Source organism: Ptychodera flava, chromosome 16 (assembly GCF_041260155.1).
Source record: "Ptychodera flava strain L36383 chromosome 16, AS_Pfla_20210202, whole genome shotgun sequence".
NCBI lineage: Eukaryota > Metazoa > Hemichordata > Enteropneusta > Ptychoderidae > Ptychodera > Ptychodera flava.
Window position 1 is genome coordinate 9,315,436 of NC_091943.1, and position 14,097 is coordinate 9,329,532.

Below are 14,097 nucleotides of genomic sequence, written 5' to 3' on the forward strand. Positions count from 1 at the left end.
CACTGCCTACGAGGAAAGGCAACTCAACATTCCAGTACTAAACTGTCTACATCTTGTGTAAACAACAACTTATCGCTGCGAATTTTGTAATAGTCACCAGGAAAATCTTCAAAATGAAAGGATAATTGCTTCAAACAAAAGAAACTGCATGTTTAGAGGATGAAAACATTGTGGTCGTGAATAAAATAGTGGACGTGAGTGAGACTATTCTATTTAGGGGACGGGGTGAGCAGGGTCAAAGAATCAAGAAAGTATTGGAAAAACGTGTCATTTTTCCTTACGATGCTGTCAAGGGAACTCCAATTTCTCATTGCTTTAACATTTCTTTATTATCTAAAAGTAATTTTACTAAGTTTAATGACCAAATATACTCTCCTAACCTCTCTGTATTTGAGTTTCACTAGGGTAGAGGCTTATACATGGATGTAATGCATTTTCAAAAAACCTCTGAAATCAGTAGGGGGCTTATACACGAGCAGGGGCTCATACTCGGACGAGTACGGTACAGTGTTGGAAACTGGCCAAAATATTTGCCAGACATCAGGACTGGTAACTTTCAAAACTTGCCTGTCCTGCCAGAAAGTTGCCTGTCCTGAATTTTTGACAAATCCATTCATTCAAAAAACACAAAACCATAATGTACTACAAACTGTAAACAACTTTATTTTCAACATGAGTATTAACTGTTATCTTACAAACAAACTGTTCTGAATTCCACTGTTTGAAATGAATTATAATCCGGACTTGAATACAAAATTTCTACAATGCTGATAACACTCTGATACATTGTGTTGATAACCGATTACTGGACATTTCATCATGGATCTGTGCATGGTCTCCTTGATGAAATCAGTGCTGACATGAGTCAAACACAGATTACATCAAGTCAGTGTCACTACCAACATCACTTTCCAGGAGATCAGAAAAATCTGATTCATAATCAGAGGACAGGGACTGGAGCTGATCTTACTGCAGCTGAGCTTACTGAGAAAAAATCAAAATCTGAGAGAGCTGCCATATAAGTAATCAAAGTTGGCGGCATGAATTAAATAAACCAATACTCTCCTCAGACCAAACCGATTCAAAGGCCGTTTACAGCAAATATTGTTAACGAAACCATGAAACCTGGGAATGGCTAAACACAGAGAAACAAGATTTATTTCTCGAAACAGCCCTTCACAATATGCTTTTCAAACATCGGAAAGCAGGCACCAATATCGACCCGAAATCTATTACAAAGTCCATGAAAAATTGACACAAAACTAAAAGTTCGGATAATCGATTTAATGCCTAAAACTAACTAATCGTTGACAGATTAGTACAACATTTACTGTTAACATAACGAGCACTAGCAACGCTCAAAATATGCCCTAAAACAAAAATCCTTGCAAGCGTCCAGAAACTTCGGTCGATGCTGGGTCATGTTAATTATAATATGACACCACACACCCGATAGCTCACTATAGAGTCAGTCAATAGTGGCTAACTCTCTCAATAACGAATCTGGCTTCTCCTCCTCGAGGAAGAAGATGACTTTATCACACAACCAAGTGGAGTGGATACAAAACAAGAGAGCGACTGATGAAGGAACCCCATTTTTGGTTCCGAAACACCGTTAAAACGAATCACTCAATCAACAAACCGGTTTACCGGGGACCTAGATCACATGACTAGGGTCAAAGCACTATCGATTCACCAGTGTCTCGCCATGTATTCCACACAAAATAAATGCAATGATCCTTTTTTTTCACCATATCGTAATACTAAACAATAATCTTGGTAGAGCCGATGTGTGGAGTTGCCCTCATTCTCCTTTATATCGTCCCTGAGGACGCATGTGCACTGGCTGATATCGGGCAAATCTCGCTTAGTGTGATATTTACTAGTATAAGCATGATGGTATAAGCATGGAGGTAGTAGCTACCTCCATGGTATAAGCGACTTCCTGTTTACCCGTGTTTACATGTCTCGCTTGCATTGCATTCCGGCGTCACACAGTTGCACAGTTTCAGAAGCATAAGCGCGTCGAAGTCGGACGTATTGGTATACTACATTTCGTTTATTTTACACAACATCTAGAAGCAGCTGATCGATGAGATTACTGGGTATGCCGTATGGGCTACAATCGAGAGCCCGACACACGGACTTGGAAGTACAATTTACCTCCCGTCCGACTGAAAAGTTACCCGTCTCGGACGGGAGGACGGGCGGTAGTTTCCAACGCTGGTACGGTAGACAAGAGGAGCAACTGGGATTCCAAAATCTGTGTTTTCAAGTCAAGAAAAACGCACCAAATAAATGCCAGGCAATTGAAATATTGGGTTTGTGGCAGCAACATGTCCTACATACTTACCACACCTATCCTGTAATTAGATGGAGAGGGCAAAAATCGGCAATATTTCGAATCTTTCTCCTTTAATTCGTACAGTTTGTACGGCAAAAATTAAGTGTCACACCACAGGGGGCTCTTCCACCTTGTTTTATTTGTGTCTGTGTGTGTGTGTTTGTTTGTTTGTGTGTGTTTGTGTTTGTTTATTTGTTATTTTTGATAAAATAACAGCAAAAAGCTCTTTTGTTTATATTAGTCAATAAAGAGTGGTTTATTTGTTTACTTATTTGTTTGTTTGTTTGTATGTATTTCTGATGGTTAGCGTTAGGGTTAGGCTTAAGTTAGGGTTAGGGTTAGGGTTTGGGCTAGGGTTACAAATAAACAAACACAAACACACAAACAAACACACACACACACACACACACACACAAATAAAACAAGGTGGAAGAGCCCCCTGTGGAGATACAATTACAATTTATACAAACATGCACATGATGCAGTTAGGTTATGGACCCAATCGAAGCAAAGTTGAAATATTATCCGTGTGGTTGAATTGGGAAGTGAACTTCCAGATTTTAGCAATAAACTTATTTTATCTTCACGTGTTGAGGCATTTTCCTCGTAAATGGCCACACCTGACTGTGTCATCATCATGCACTTGACTTACCATTTCACCGTTGTTCGCGGCCGCGCCGTCATCTCATCGTTGTCTTTCAATTCGCCGATCACTCAGTTGTCCTCACTGTAGTATGCCGCAGGCTACATCTATGACATCATATCAGATATTCAGCTACACGTATAATGTGATGCACAGCACAGGCGGCTGATTTCTTTCTTTGTAGCATACACATTTGTGTGAGGATAGCTAGCTATGCATTATATTAGTTACCCATGGTACGTTAACGCATGCGCCAAGTCCGAAGGTAGATTATTTTCCTTGCAACTTCCGTGTCGCATCGACGTAAATCCCACGCCTCTTTACGGCAACGGCTGAGCACGACCGATTGGGTCAGCGGAGCGGAAATTGCGCTCTAGCTTGGAAGAATGCCGAGTCGAGGAACATTTCACACATTTGATCGATGATCCTTGGCACTGAATAAACACATACGAAAAACTCCCGACTTTAAGCCCTACTCAGGGTCGACTTTGGGCCTTTGTGAACGAATGTTACGAGGCCTATATATATTTACACTCAGTGTGACAGTTTTCGGACAGGGTAGTGAATTTCGCCTAAAGCCGTTTCATAAATGAAGAGCTGTACGAAATTTTATTATTATACCATTCGAAACTTTATTTTGTTTATCCTAAAATTGTTAAGAGGACGGAAGTGGTATTTAGGGGGTCAAACTTGCCAAATTGTTGACACCATTTTGAGTGCGTAGTAGGCACAGTTGCGAGTGGAGTGATACGTACCGGCCGCCGCGTACTATGCATAACTTATTCTATGCATAGTACGCGGCGGCTGGTACGTATCACTCCACTCGCAACTGTGGTAGTAGGGGCCTAAGGTACCGTTCAGTTTTTACGGCCGGGGGGGGGCCGGCAAAATCCAGGGGGGTCATCATAATTTTGGAATCCGCAAAGGGGGGGGGTCATCGCTTTTTCACTGGTAGGAAAGGGGGGTCACCACATTTTCAAAAACATAATACCAACATAAAGTTCACTTTATGCCATGGCCATGATCGACCCTCTTTACCGGCGGGCCGCCTTCGGCGGCCCACTACAATAAATATACATTATGTATTACCATGACCCTCTTAACGGGCAACGCCTTTGGCGCCCACTCCATTAGGTTTACTTCATGCAATGGCCATGATTGACCCTCTTTACCGGCGGGCCGCCTGCGGCGGCCCACTACAATAATTGACTTTATGTAATACCCCACGGCAATCTTACCGTAAAATTCCCAATTGAAGCCGCGGCTTGTATTAGAAACATTTTTGAGGGACCCCCGGGATCAGCACTGAATAATGGTAATGGCCGCGCGCCTTCAGCGGCCCTGTCCAGTAAAGTCTACTTTATGCAATAGCCATGATCGACCCTCTTTACTGGCATGCCACCTTTGGTGGCCCACTAGAATAAAGTTGACTTTACGTAATGGCCCATGACCCTCTTAACCGGAGGGCTGCCTTTGGCGAACCACTCCAATAAAGTTTACTTTATACAATGTCCATGGACATGAGTTGTCTATGGAAATGAAGTTAAAAATTGCCTTACAGTTGTCCTAATTAACAGACGTTTCAATGGATGTGGCTGAGAAGTTTGTGCACTGGCATCGAATAAAGTGCGCCGCGTACCGGAGTTCAAATCCAAACCATGCAGGTAAATTTGACATATGGGTTTTGGTTATTTTTCAGGGGGGGGGGTCATCAATTTTTTTCGTCTGACAAGGGGGGGGGTCATCTTTTTTTCACAAAAAATGCAGGGGGGGTCTATATTTTTTTGAACACCGGCGACAAGATTTTGCCGGCCCCCCCAGGCCGTAAAAACTGAACGCTCCCTAATCGGAGTCTTCGGACCACAGGGGACTCGAACTTGTTGTTTATTTGTGTCTGTTTGTTTGTGTGTATGTGTTTGTGTTTGTTTATTTGTTATTTTAGTAAAATAACAGCGAAAAGCTGTTTTGTTAATATTTGTCAATAAAGAGCAGTTTATTTGTTTGTTTGTTTGTTTATATATTTGTTTGTTTGTTTGTTTGTTTGTTGATACGTATTTCCGACGGTTAGGGTTAGGGTTAGGCTTAAGTTGGGGTTAGGGTTATACTAAGGGTTAGGGTTAGGGTTAGGCTTAAGTTAGGGTTAAGGTTAGGGTTAAGGTTAGGATTAGGCTTAAAGTTAGGGTTAGGGTTAGGGTTAGACTTAGAGGGAGTGAATAAATATGCGGGAAAAGGTTTACCTGGGTTAAACTGTTTCATTTTCGCATGCCTGCGGTTCGACCATCAGGCGCAGGTAAAACATTTCTTAGTCCGTCATCATTTGCGATCTTAATTGTTGGAATACGTTTCAGTCTAGAAATGTCATTTTCTCTTCTATGGAGTCACATTTTCAGAATATTGACCATTTGAGTGATTGAGAGAAATCCCTTTATACCGTATTATGAGTTTTTAAGACAAGGTACCTCTTTTAAGATATATTTCTAACACTACCAAATTTCCCCCAGCAGCAGCAGCCTAACCCGATTATAAGCTTATATGTAATGTTTGATTTTGTAACTTGCTCTGGCACACCTCCCGAAGTGTGTTGTTATGAAATGAAGTTATCATTAGTATAATTTGTATTAAAGAGGCACTCCCACTAGGTAACATTTTTGAAACACATTTTTTTAAAGCCAACGGTCGATATTTGACATGGCGACTGCGCGCGGATCGCGAGATATCGATAAAAAAATGTCCTCAAAAAAGTTAAAGTTTGAATTCCGGTGGCCCACCTGAATTCAGCTTCCGAACACAGAACGTTCGGCACTGGGGCCATTCATAATTGTCAACTAAGCTATGGAGTCAAACTGACGAGTTTACGCTGACGCTGCTGTACGCCACAGCACTACCACTCGCGTCGGTGAGCGGTCATGTCCCATGGGAGAAAGCCGAGTCCTACTGACTCGGCGAAAAAACGAAAAACAAAGTTTGCTGATTCCACCAGAATTCGCATAGGTGACTAGCACAGATAGGACCTAGGTGCGGTTGATACATAGTATGCATAGTGGCCGCCGCGTGGTATGCGCGCATACCACACGCGGAGGCCGCTATGTATCGAACCACGCGTAACTGTGTGGCAGATGACAAAATGTAGTCATCAGAGGCAACTAATATTTTACACCTAAAAACTGATATCTATGTGGTATTGTTTAAAAATTTAATACAACTGATTGAGAATAATGAAAACGACAAACACTAAGGAGAAGTTTTAAAGAAGAATTACCAGAGGTAAAGGTATTGATAATGATGTACCTGTATATAAAGTCATATGTCGCAGTAGGAGGTAAATTAATTGCGTCATTCGGACGTTTTTAGACTCCTTAGAATATTGTCAATCAGCACAACAACACACTTTCGGGGGATTTCGGGTCATAACCAGAAATGATCGGAAAACTTCGGGATGTGAAAAATACGCTCGGTTAAATGACATGTTTTTATCGATATCTCGCGATCCCCGCGGAGTCGCCACGTCAAATATCGACCGTTGGCATTAAAAAAATGTGTTTTAAAAATGTTACCAAGTGGGAGTGCCTCTTTAATATGCAAAACTATTATAACCATGACATATACGATTAAATAATAATAATAACTTTATTGACGTTATTCCCTCAAAGGTGAACATAGTCAAGAACTAATACTACAAAAATAAGAAAAGGATACTTATCAAAAAATAATATATATCTATATCTATATATATCTATAATATATATCTATATATATATATATATATATATATATATATATATATATATATATATCTATATATATATATATATATATATATATATATATAAGATATAACTTTATGCAGAATATGAAATGTGGGGTAATCTTAAAAAATATCTGTTTCTTGGATAAATGTTGTGAGGTATATCATGCTATCTGTATTGCTCATTATGTAGCAAAATTTGGCTTGCAAATCCCAGTTGTTGAAGTTTTCATTGTTGACTGCTATCGAGTCTAACAATTTTTGTCGTGATTGTGTATGACATGGACAACACATGATATAATGAAATTCGTCCTCAACTGAGTTGGTATCACACCTATTACAAATTCTGTCCTCAGCTTTTAGTTTTGGTCTCATGTGTCTACCTTTCTCAATCATCAGATTATGGTCACTTATTCTCAGCTTGGTAATGTATTTTCTGTCATTTTTATCCTTCATACAGCTTAAATACTTTTCCATTTTAAAATCCGTTTTAAACTTTCTATAAATGCGTAATTTGTTATTCTCTCCTGATGATGTCTTTTCTGCATTAACTTCATTTTTCCATGAATGTATGAGAGTGACTTATGATAAATAACATACGCACTGGGAGTGCCGCCCAAGAACATCTACCCATGTATGCTCCAAAATTTGACCCATTGTTAGGGATGTCTATCGCATGTGAAGGCTTTCCAAGAGCATGAATACAGTTCGTATGTTATCAACCCGGGGCCATGATTTGTTTTCATTTTTGTTTTCCTTTGCTTTAGTCATTTGGGTGGCACATACCCGCACAACTTTCTGTTTGAGCGACCCCCTCATGGACGAGTCAGTGCAGGCCTACAACATGTAAGCTTCGTATCAATGGACCACCTTCCCTGAAATGTTTGAATGAAAAGTACGATTGCAGTTTCGTGCGGTAGGCCTAACAAGACATCGTTGATACCATCCTTGTAATTTTAATCAGTGAAATTCTGAAATTTTTATTCAAAATATAAAATTAGCCTACAGCTGGCGGGCTTCAACTTGTCTCGAGCGAGGTGCGACAGCTCAAGGGGCAGCCCCTAAAGCTGTTCTATCGAAAAAGCTGTGCGTTAGCGATTTGCTTCTGCATGGTATTTTTCTGTGTCAGCAGGTGGGTAGACAAATTCAATCCTCTTGTTCATAAGGTAACTTGATAAAAATGCCGACTTGGCAGGCAGGAAGTATAATTTTGGTTGTTTTCGGGAGTTTGCAGGTGGCTATGTTAAAAAGCAGGTATTAGGAAAGTGCTTAGGGACTGGTCAGTTTCTTCGGCCGGGGGGGGGGGCCGGTGGATTCATAGGGGTCACCCTGTTTTTGACTTTTGTGATGGGGGGTCACCATGTTTTAGAAATGCCCAATAGGGAGGGTCAGTGTGTTTTTGAATTTCGACATGGCTGATACTTGCGAAAAATGCGTTGTGCCAGCTACAAATTTCATCATCCAGTTGCATTTTTCGGCGCGCCCTTCGGGCGTGTAACTTAATAGTAATAAGACATATTTTTTTCAGAGCCCCGTCCTAGTGCAAAAGTTTAATATTTCAGACATATACATATCTAAGATACCTGTATGTTTAATTTTTTTCGGCGCGCCCTTTGGGCGCATTTCTTTAAAATATCAATTCAGAATACTGTATTCAAACTTTAGAATTGACACTTTTAATTTCCTATCTTACAACTGACATGACAACAACTTCATTAAAACACAGAATGACTGAATGTTTAAATTATACCTCAAAAATTATATATATATATATATATATATATATATATATATATATATATATATATATATATATATATATATATATATATATATATATATATATATGTATCCACCCCCAGTCCGAAGAAACTGACCAGTCCCTTAGTTTTTATGAAAGCAGGTGAAAAGCGGGGATATATTTTCCGATGGGGATTTTGGGAAGTAATAAGTGATTTTTTTCAAATCAAATCAGGAGCAAAGCTTTGAACAGATATTATTTTCCTCTAAAAATGTCAAAATACGTTAAAATGGCAGAATAACGTACGTGTAAAAATACGTCTGGATTTTAATGGTTGATTGGCTACCCCTATAACTCTTCGTACTTGTCTGTGAGTTGCCAACTATAGCTACTTTTGGTTGAGGGCGTAGTCGTTGACAACACAGATCTGCACGTACTATCATGGCCAAATGCTACAGTTGTCGCCATTTTACGTAAGTTTTGTTCTGTTGCAAATAAAATTGACAAAGAGACAAACTTCAATTTTGTGATGCTTTAATGTTATATTTTCTTAGAGTTATTAATGAATGAGATTGAAGAAAAATATTGTCTTTGTTCATTTTCACCTTGATACTGCTGCTTCAGCGATATTGTCGCAATTGTCCGTATCTATGCAAACTTATCGATTCTACTCGCTCTCAGTACGACTGTGCAAATGACAAAGAAAAGTTTTTCCGTTTAGGCGAGGTGTCTCTCTTTAGATTATCGTGTGCGAGTTCACACTGGCAATATACCACATGATGCCATTGAAACCATGTACATGTCTAATACAAAGTCATCGGTCAGACCTGTCAGCTCGAACTTTCCTCAAGGAATATTTCGATCAGTCTCTTTCAAAATCAAGAAAAAAATCGGGGGTCACACACGCAAATTTGGGTACTACAGAAACAAATTACTCAAAATTTACCGATATTTGAAATTCAAAATGGCCGCCATCCATATAGAAAAAATAAAATTTTCGATTTTCGAACTTACTTAAGTAAGCCGGTGAAAAGTTTTCTTACACCAAGAGCTTTAAAATGAACCCCCACAAGTGGTGGAGCAGAAAAGAATTGAAAAAGTTTGAGAATCCGATCATATCTGTTTCGAGGCGCGTTCTTGCTTTGTAAGAAGTTAAAACCACCTCGAACGACACTAATAATTGCTGGATCTATTCAAAGAGTCATAGCGTTTTAGTTTCATACTTATAATTGTGAAATAGTTCTCGTCTCATCTCTGAACTCTGTTCAATATCATACTTGTCGCTGATATTTTTGTCTAATGAAAGCAGTGAGTTTAATGAAAATGTGTGATATTACAAAACAAACAAACAAGAAGGTGATGTTATGCTGCAAATTAATTTATCTATCTTTCACAAACATGATCAACTTGGAGTCATCAGCATACAATTACAGATGAGGATTCTTGAAACATCATGATATTTAAAGTACATATAAAAAGGGTCCCAAGATATACCCTGGGCGTAAAACCGATGAAACAAGTCCCATTTATGAGATTTCGTAAATGAAACGATTCTTTGTAATCTACTGTGACTGCATCTTAGGTGTTTTGAACATACTGAATAATTGTTCAAATTTATCATTACAACCACTGAAGCGCCCTCATTCGGACACATCAAATACACCCTCACTAACTCGCCCAACTGTCACTCACAATTTGAGTCACACAATCGCAGGAACTTTTACTTTTGCATGCCGGTTTTGTCAACTATTTTACAATGTCACCACATCTTTACACTTGTAATATCGCAGTAATTTTATGCTGTTTCGTTAAACGTTTCGCTCCGAAGACTAGATATGTACCAGATTAAATCCTACTTGTTAGATGAAACTTTGAGCCGACATAAAAAATACAATTAAAATTTGAACGACAATGCAGTTCCGTCCGTGTGTTTTACACCGTGAGTGAATATAGTATTACTCAAAATTTAACAACTAATGATTGCAGGATGCATGGAACTTAAGTAACATATATTAATACCTTGTGCGTTAAGTATTGTGTGTTATTATTTATAATATGCTCACGTGTTGACACACGTGAGCATATGTCGCAGCGATGTCTGTCTGTCTGTGTGTCTGTGTGTCTGTCTGTCTGTCTGTCTGTCTGTCTGTGTACTCAATATCTCAAAAACGGCTGATCAGATCAGAATCAAATCTGGTACATAGATTCAGTTTGCAAATGGTAAGAACTGATTAGTTTTTGGTGGGTGTGGCTTGCTTACTTTTAGCTCATTTGCATAATTAATGATTTTAGAAAAACTGATATATATTGACAACGACTGCACACAATGTGATGAGATTCGCTACAAATGTTGATCACACCAAGATATATCAGCTTTGAAAGATATTAAGGGGTGACATGAAAGATAATTACTAATTTGCATGTTTAATGAAATTTCCTAATTAGGAGTATATATCTGAATTTACTCGATCAAAATTGACGAAACTTGCTTGGCATATTGAAGATACTATGATTTAACATTATTGAAAGTCATTAAGCATTTTTACTTCATCAAAATCCCAATTTGCATATTTAATGACCTTTTGAAATTAAGGATATATTTGAAGTTACATCACCAAAATTGATGAAACTTGCTATGTACATTAAAGATACTATGATAGAACATTATTAAATGTCACTAAGCATTTTTACATCAGCCAATTCCTAATTTGCATATTTTATGATTTTCTTAATTGGGGGTATTTATCTGAACTGACGAGACCAAAGTTGATGAAACTGGCTATGTACATTAAAGATACTACATATAATGATAGAACATTATTGAGAGTCATTAAGCATTTGAACTTTAGCCAATTCCTTATTTGCATATTTAATGAACTTTCATAATCAGGGATATTTATCTGTATTGACCAGACGAAAGTTGACGAAACTTGCTATGTACATTAAAGATACTATGATAGAACATTATTGAAAGTCATTAAGCATTTTTACTTCATCCAGCTCCCAATTTGCATATTTAATGAAGTTTTGAAATTAGGGATATATATTTGAATTTATAAGACCAAAATTGATGAATCTTGCTATGTACATTAAAGATACTATGATAGAACGTTATTGAAAATCATTAAGCATTTGAACTTTAGCTAATTCCTTATTTGCATATTTAACGAACTTTCATAATCAGGGATATTTATCTGTATTGACTAGACCAAAGTTGACGAAACTTGACCGATAGAGTTAATCTGTGATGAATATTGTTCATTATGTTGATCATAATACTTTCAATGAAGTTGCAAACATGTGGCAAAGGTTCAAATTTACACATAACTGCAATATATAATGAAACACGTGAGCATTTACAGTTCATATCTGGTACCTTGTTGTATCATAGCTGTCAACTTCTTTGATTCTCAATCTGTCGAATGTACAACCATACTAAGTAAGTTTTTACAATCTGATCCCATTTCATTTCAGATTGATCCAGAAAATACAACATTGCAGACATTTCTTGCACTCTGTGAGCATAAATTCGCACATTCGGATTCGGGATGTTAGGGCCTTGTCCTTCAAGTCATATTTTATTACATTACATAGTCTCGTTTTCAGCTGTTCGTTATGTTAACCTAACCTATATCCATTTCACTTTATTTCGGACTTGATAAATCCTAAAATATTATTATGACACTATGGATTTTCACATCTTTCAGATCAACTTTTGAACTGCTTTATAGGCGTGGTCATGATAGACAATATGAATACAGCATTCTCCTAAGATAAGACGCTGGCATTAAAAATTTCCACGTTTCAGGGACTGAGCCTGGTAGAGTTGACTTTTCAGTTTCTCAGACGCGGTTTCAGACCTCAGGTCTCAGATCTAACCACGTGCACAGGGACACCAGTATAAACAAACAACGCCTCCAAAGACCCAAAACTGAACCCAAAAACAAAATAAACCAAACAAACAAACAAACATAAAATAAACAATCAAAACAAAAAACGAACGAACGAACGAACGAACGAAAAAATAAGAACAAACAAACAAAAACAAACAAACACCAGGTAATAATTAAATTACAAATAAATAACAAATAAATAAAAAACCCTAAACAAATAAATACTTAAAGTAAATTAATAATTTTAATATTTAATATAAGAGAAAACACAAAATTGAATAAGAATTTAAACATTTGACCGGACAACGCATGACATATTCAAAATGCGACATCATTATCACTACCCTCTGTAGTGATAAGTGATATTGATGTCTCATTTTAAATATACAACCGAGGTTCACACTTCGATCCCGGGCCTACCGGCCGTACTCTACCGACTGAGCCTATGATAATGGTAAGGTAGTCTGCCGGGGAGTCAACCGTTAGACCCCCCTATCCAGGAGAGGGTCGGTCATCTTTTACAAACCAGACATTAGGAGAGGACAACGTTTTACAAAAACAAATATTATGCTATCAAATCCGAACTGCGTGCATGTAAAATGTTCCAATAGGTAAGATACAGAATAAAATTGTAATTATTTTAAATGTCATAAAGTTTGTCGCCCAAGAATGAAACATTTTCAATAATTAGCAAAAATGCACATTTCCCCTTTTTTCACCTTCGTAATGTGGGATTTTTTGTGGAAGCAGCAACATCAGAAAAAGCAAGAGCTAAGTGTACAGTGTTTCTCGGTCTAAATACAACACAGGGCCGTAGCCTGACCAAATTGCAATGAGTTTGGGCAGAACCCGCTAGGATTTGGGTAATTTATAAGTGGAAAATTCCCGGGGGAGGGGGGGGGGGGGCAGGCCATGGTCCTGCAACGTGATGTTTAACGACATCAACGTCCTCAAAACACCCTAAAGCATGAGTTAAGGTAGTATGCGCTCAAACTTTTCTCAACGAGTCTTTCAACCATTCTCTTTCAAAGTCAAGAATAAAAATCAGGGGTCACCGCGCAAATTTTGGTACTAGAGGAACAAAATATTCAATATTTAACGATAGTGGAAATTCAAAATGGCTACCACCTCTGTGTTAACTCAATGGACAAAAATAAAATTTTCGATTTTTGAAAAACAAAGACAGTGAAATTTTTTCTTACACCAAGAGCTTTACTATAAATGAACCCACACAGGTAGTAGATAGAGAAGAATTGTAAAAGTTTGAGTCCAAATATCTATCCCCGAGGCGCGTTCTATACCTTAATATGAATAAATCTTTGTATCACATGATGAATTACACCGCCAGTAAATGTAAGGAAACCTTCGTTGCACGAGATGATATAGAAAAAACTTCTTTTCTCCACCGTCTATGGTTTCATCTGATTATGCCGCGACACAGTGCCAGTAAAAAAGTAGACAAGAAGTGTTAAATGAGAACAGAAATTCATTCTCGAAGGCAGATGATATTAGAACTGAAGTAATGGTTCGAGAGAGCTCTCATTTTGTAAGTAGGCCTAAAAGCACCGCAACGTCAATTTAACTGTTTTCAACTACACAAGTATCGTGACCCGGTGTTTCTTCCACGACTTGGGGAAAGACTCGTTCTCCACAAACGGGTAGGAGCAATAATGCCCTGGTTAAACACGATTATAATGATACTGTAATTGCCGTGTGTACAAAAAATGCACT

General features: G+C 38.1%; 1 protein-coding gene across 2 annotated transcripts in view; it reads right to left on the bottom strand.

Annotated features, from left to right (window-relative positions):
- The window catches only part of LOC139152749 (alpha-N-acetylgalactosaminide alpha-2,6-sialyltransferase 5-like), a 55,322-nt gene extending 51,813 nt beyond the window's left edge, over positions 1 to 3,509 (bottom strand). The window contains exon 1 of one of the 2 annotated variants that reach the window (XM_070726074.1): positions 2,997 to 3,230. In XM_070726074.1, the coding sequence (XP_070582175.1) occupies positions 2,997 to 2,999 (3 nt within the window). In that variant the 5' untranslated portion in view covers positions 3,000 to 3,230. Of the gene's footprint in view, positions 1 to 2,996 lie in introns of both variants that reach the window. The other variant, XM_070726073.1, reaches the window with a different exon arrangement.
- Between the last annotated feature and the right edge of the window lie 10,588 nt (positions 3,510 to 14,097).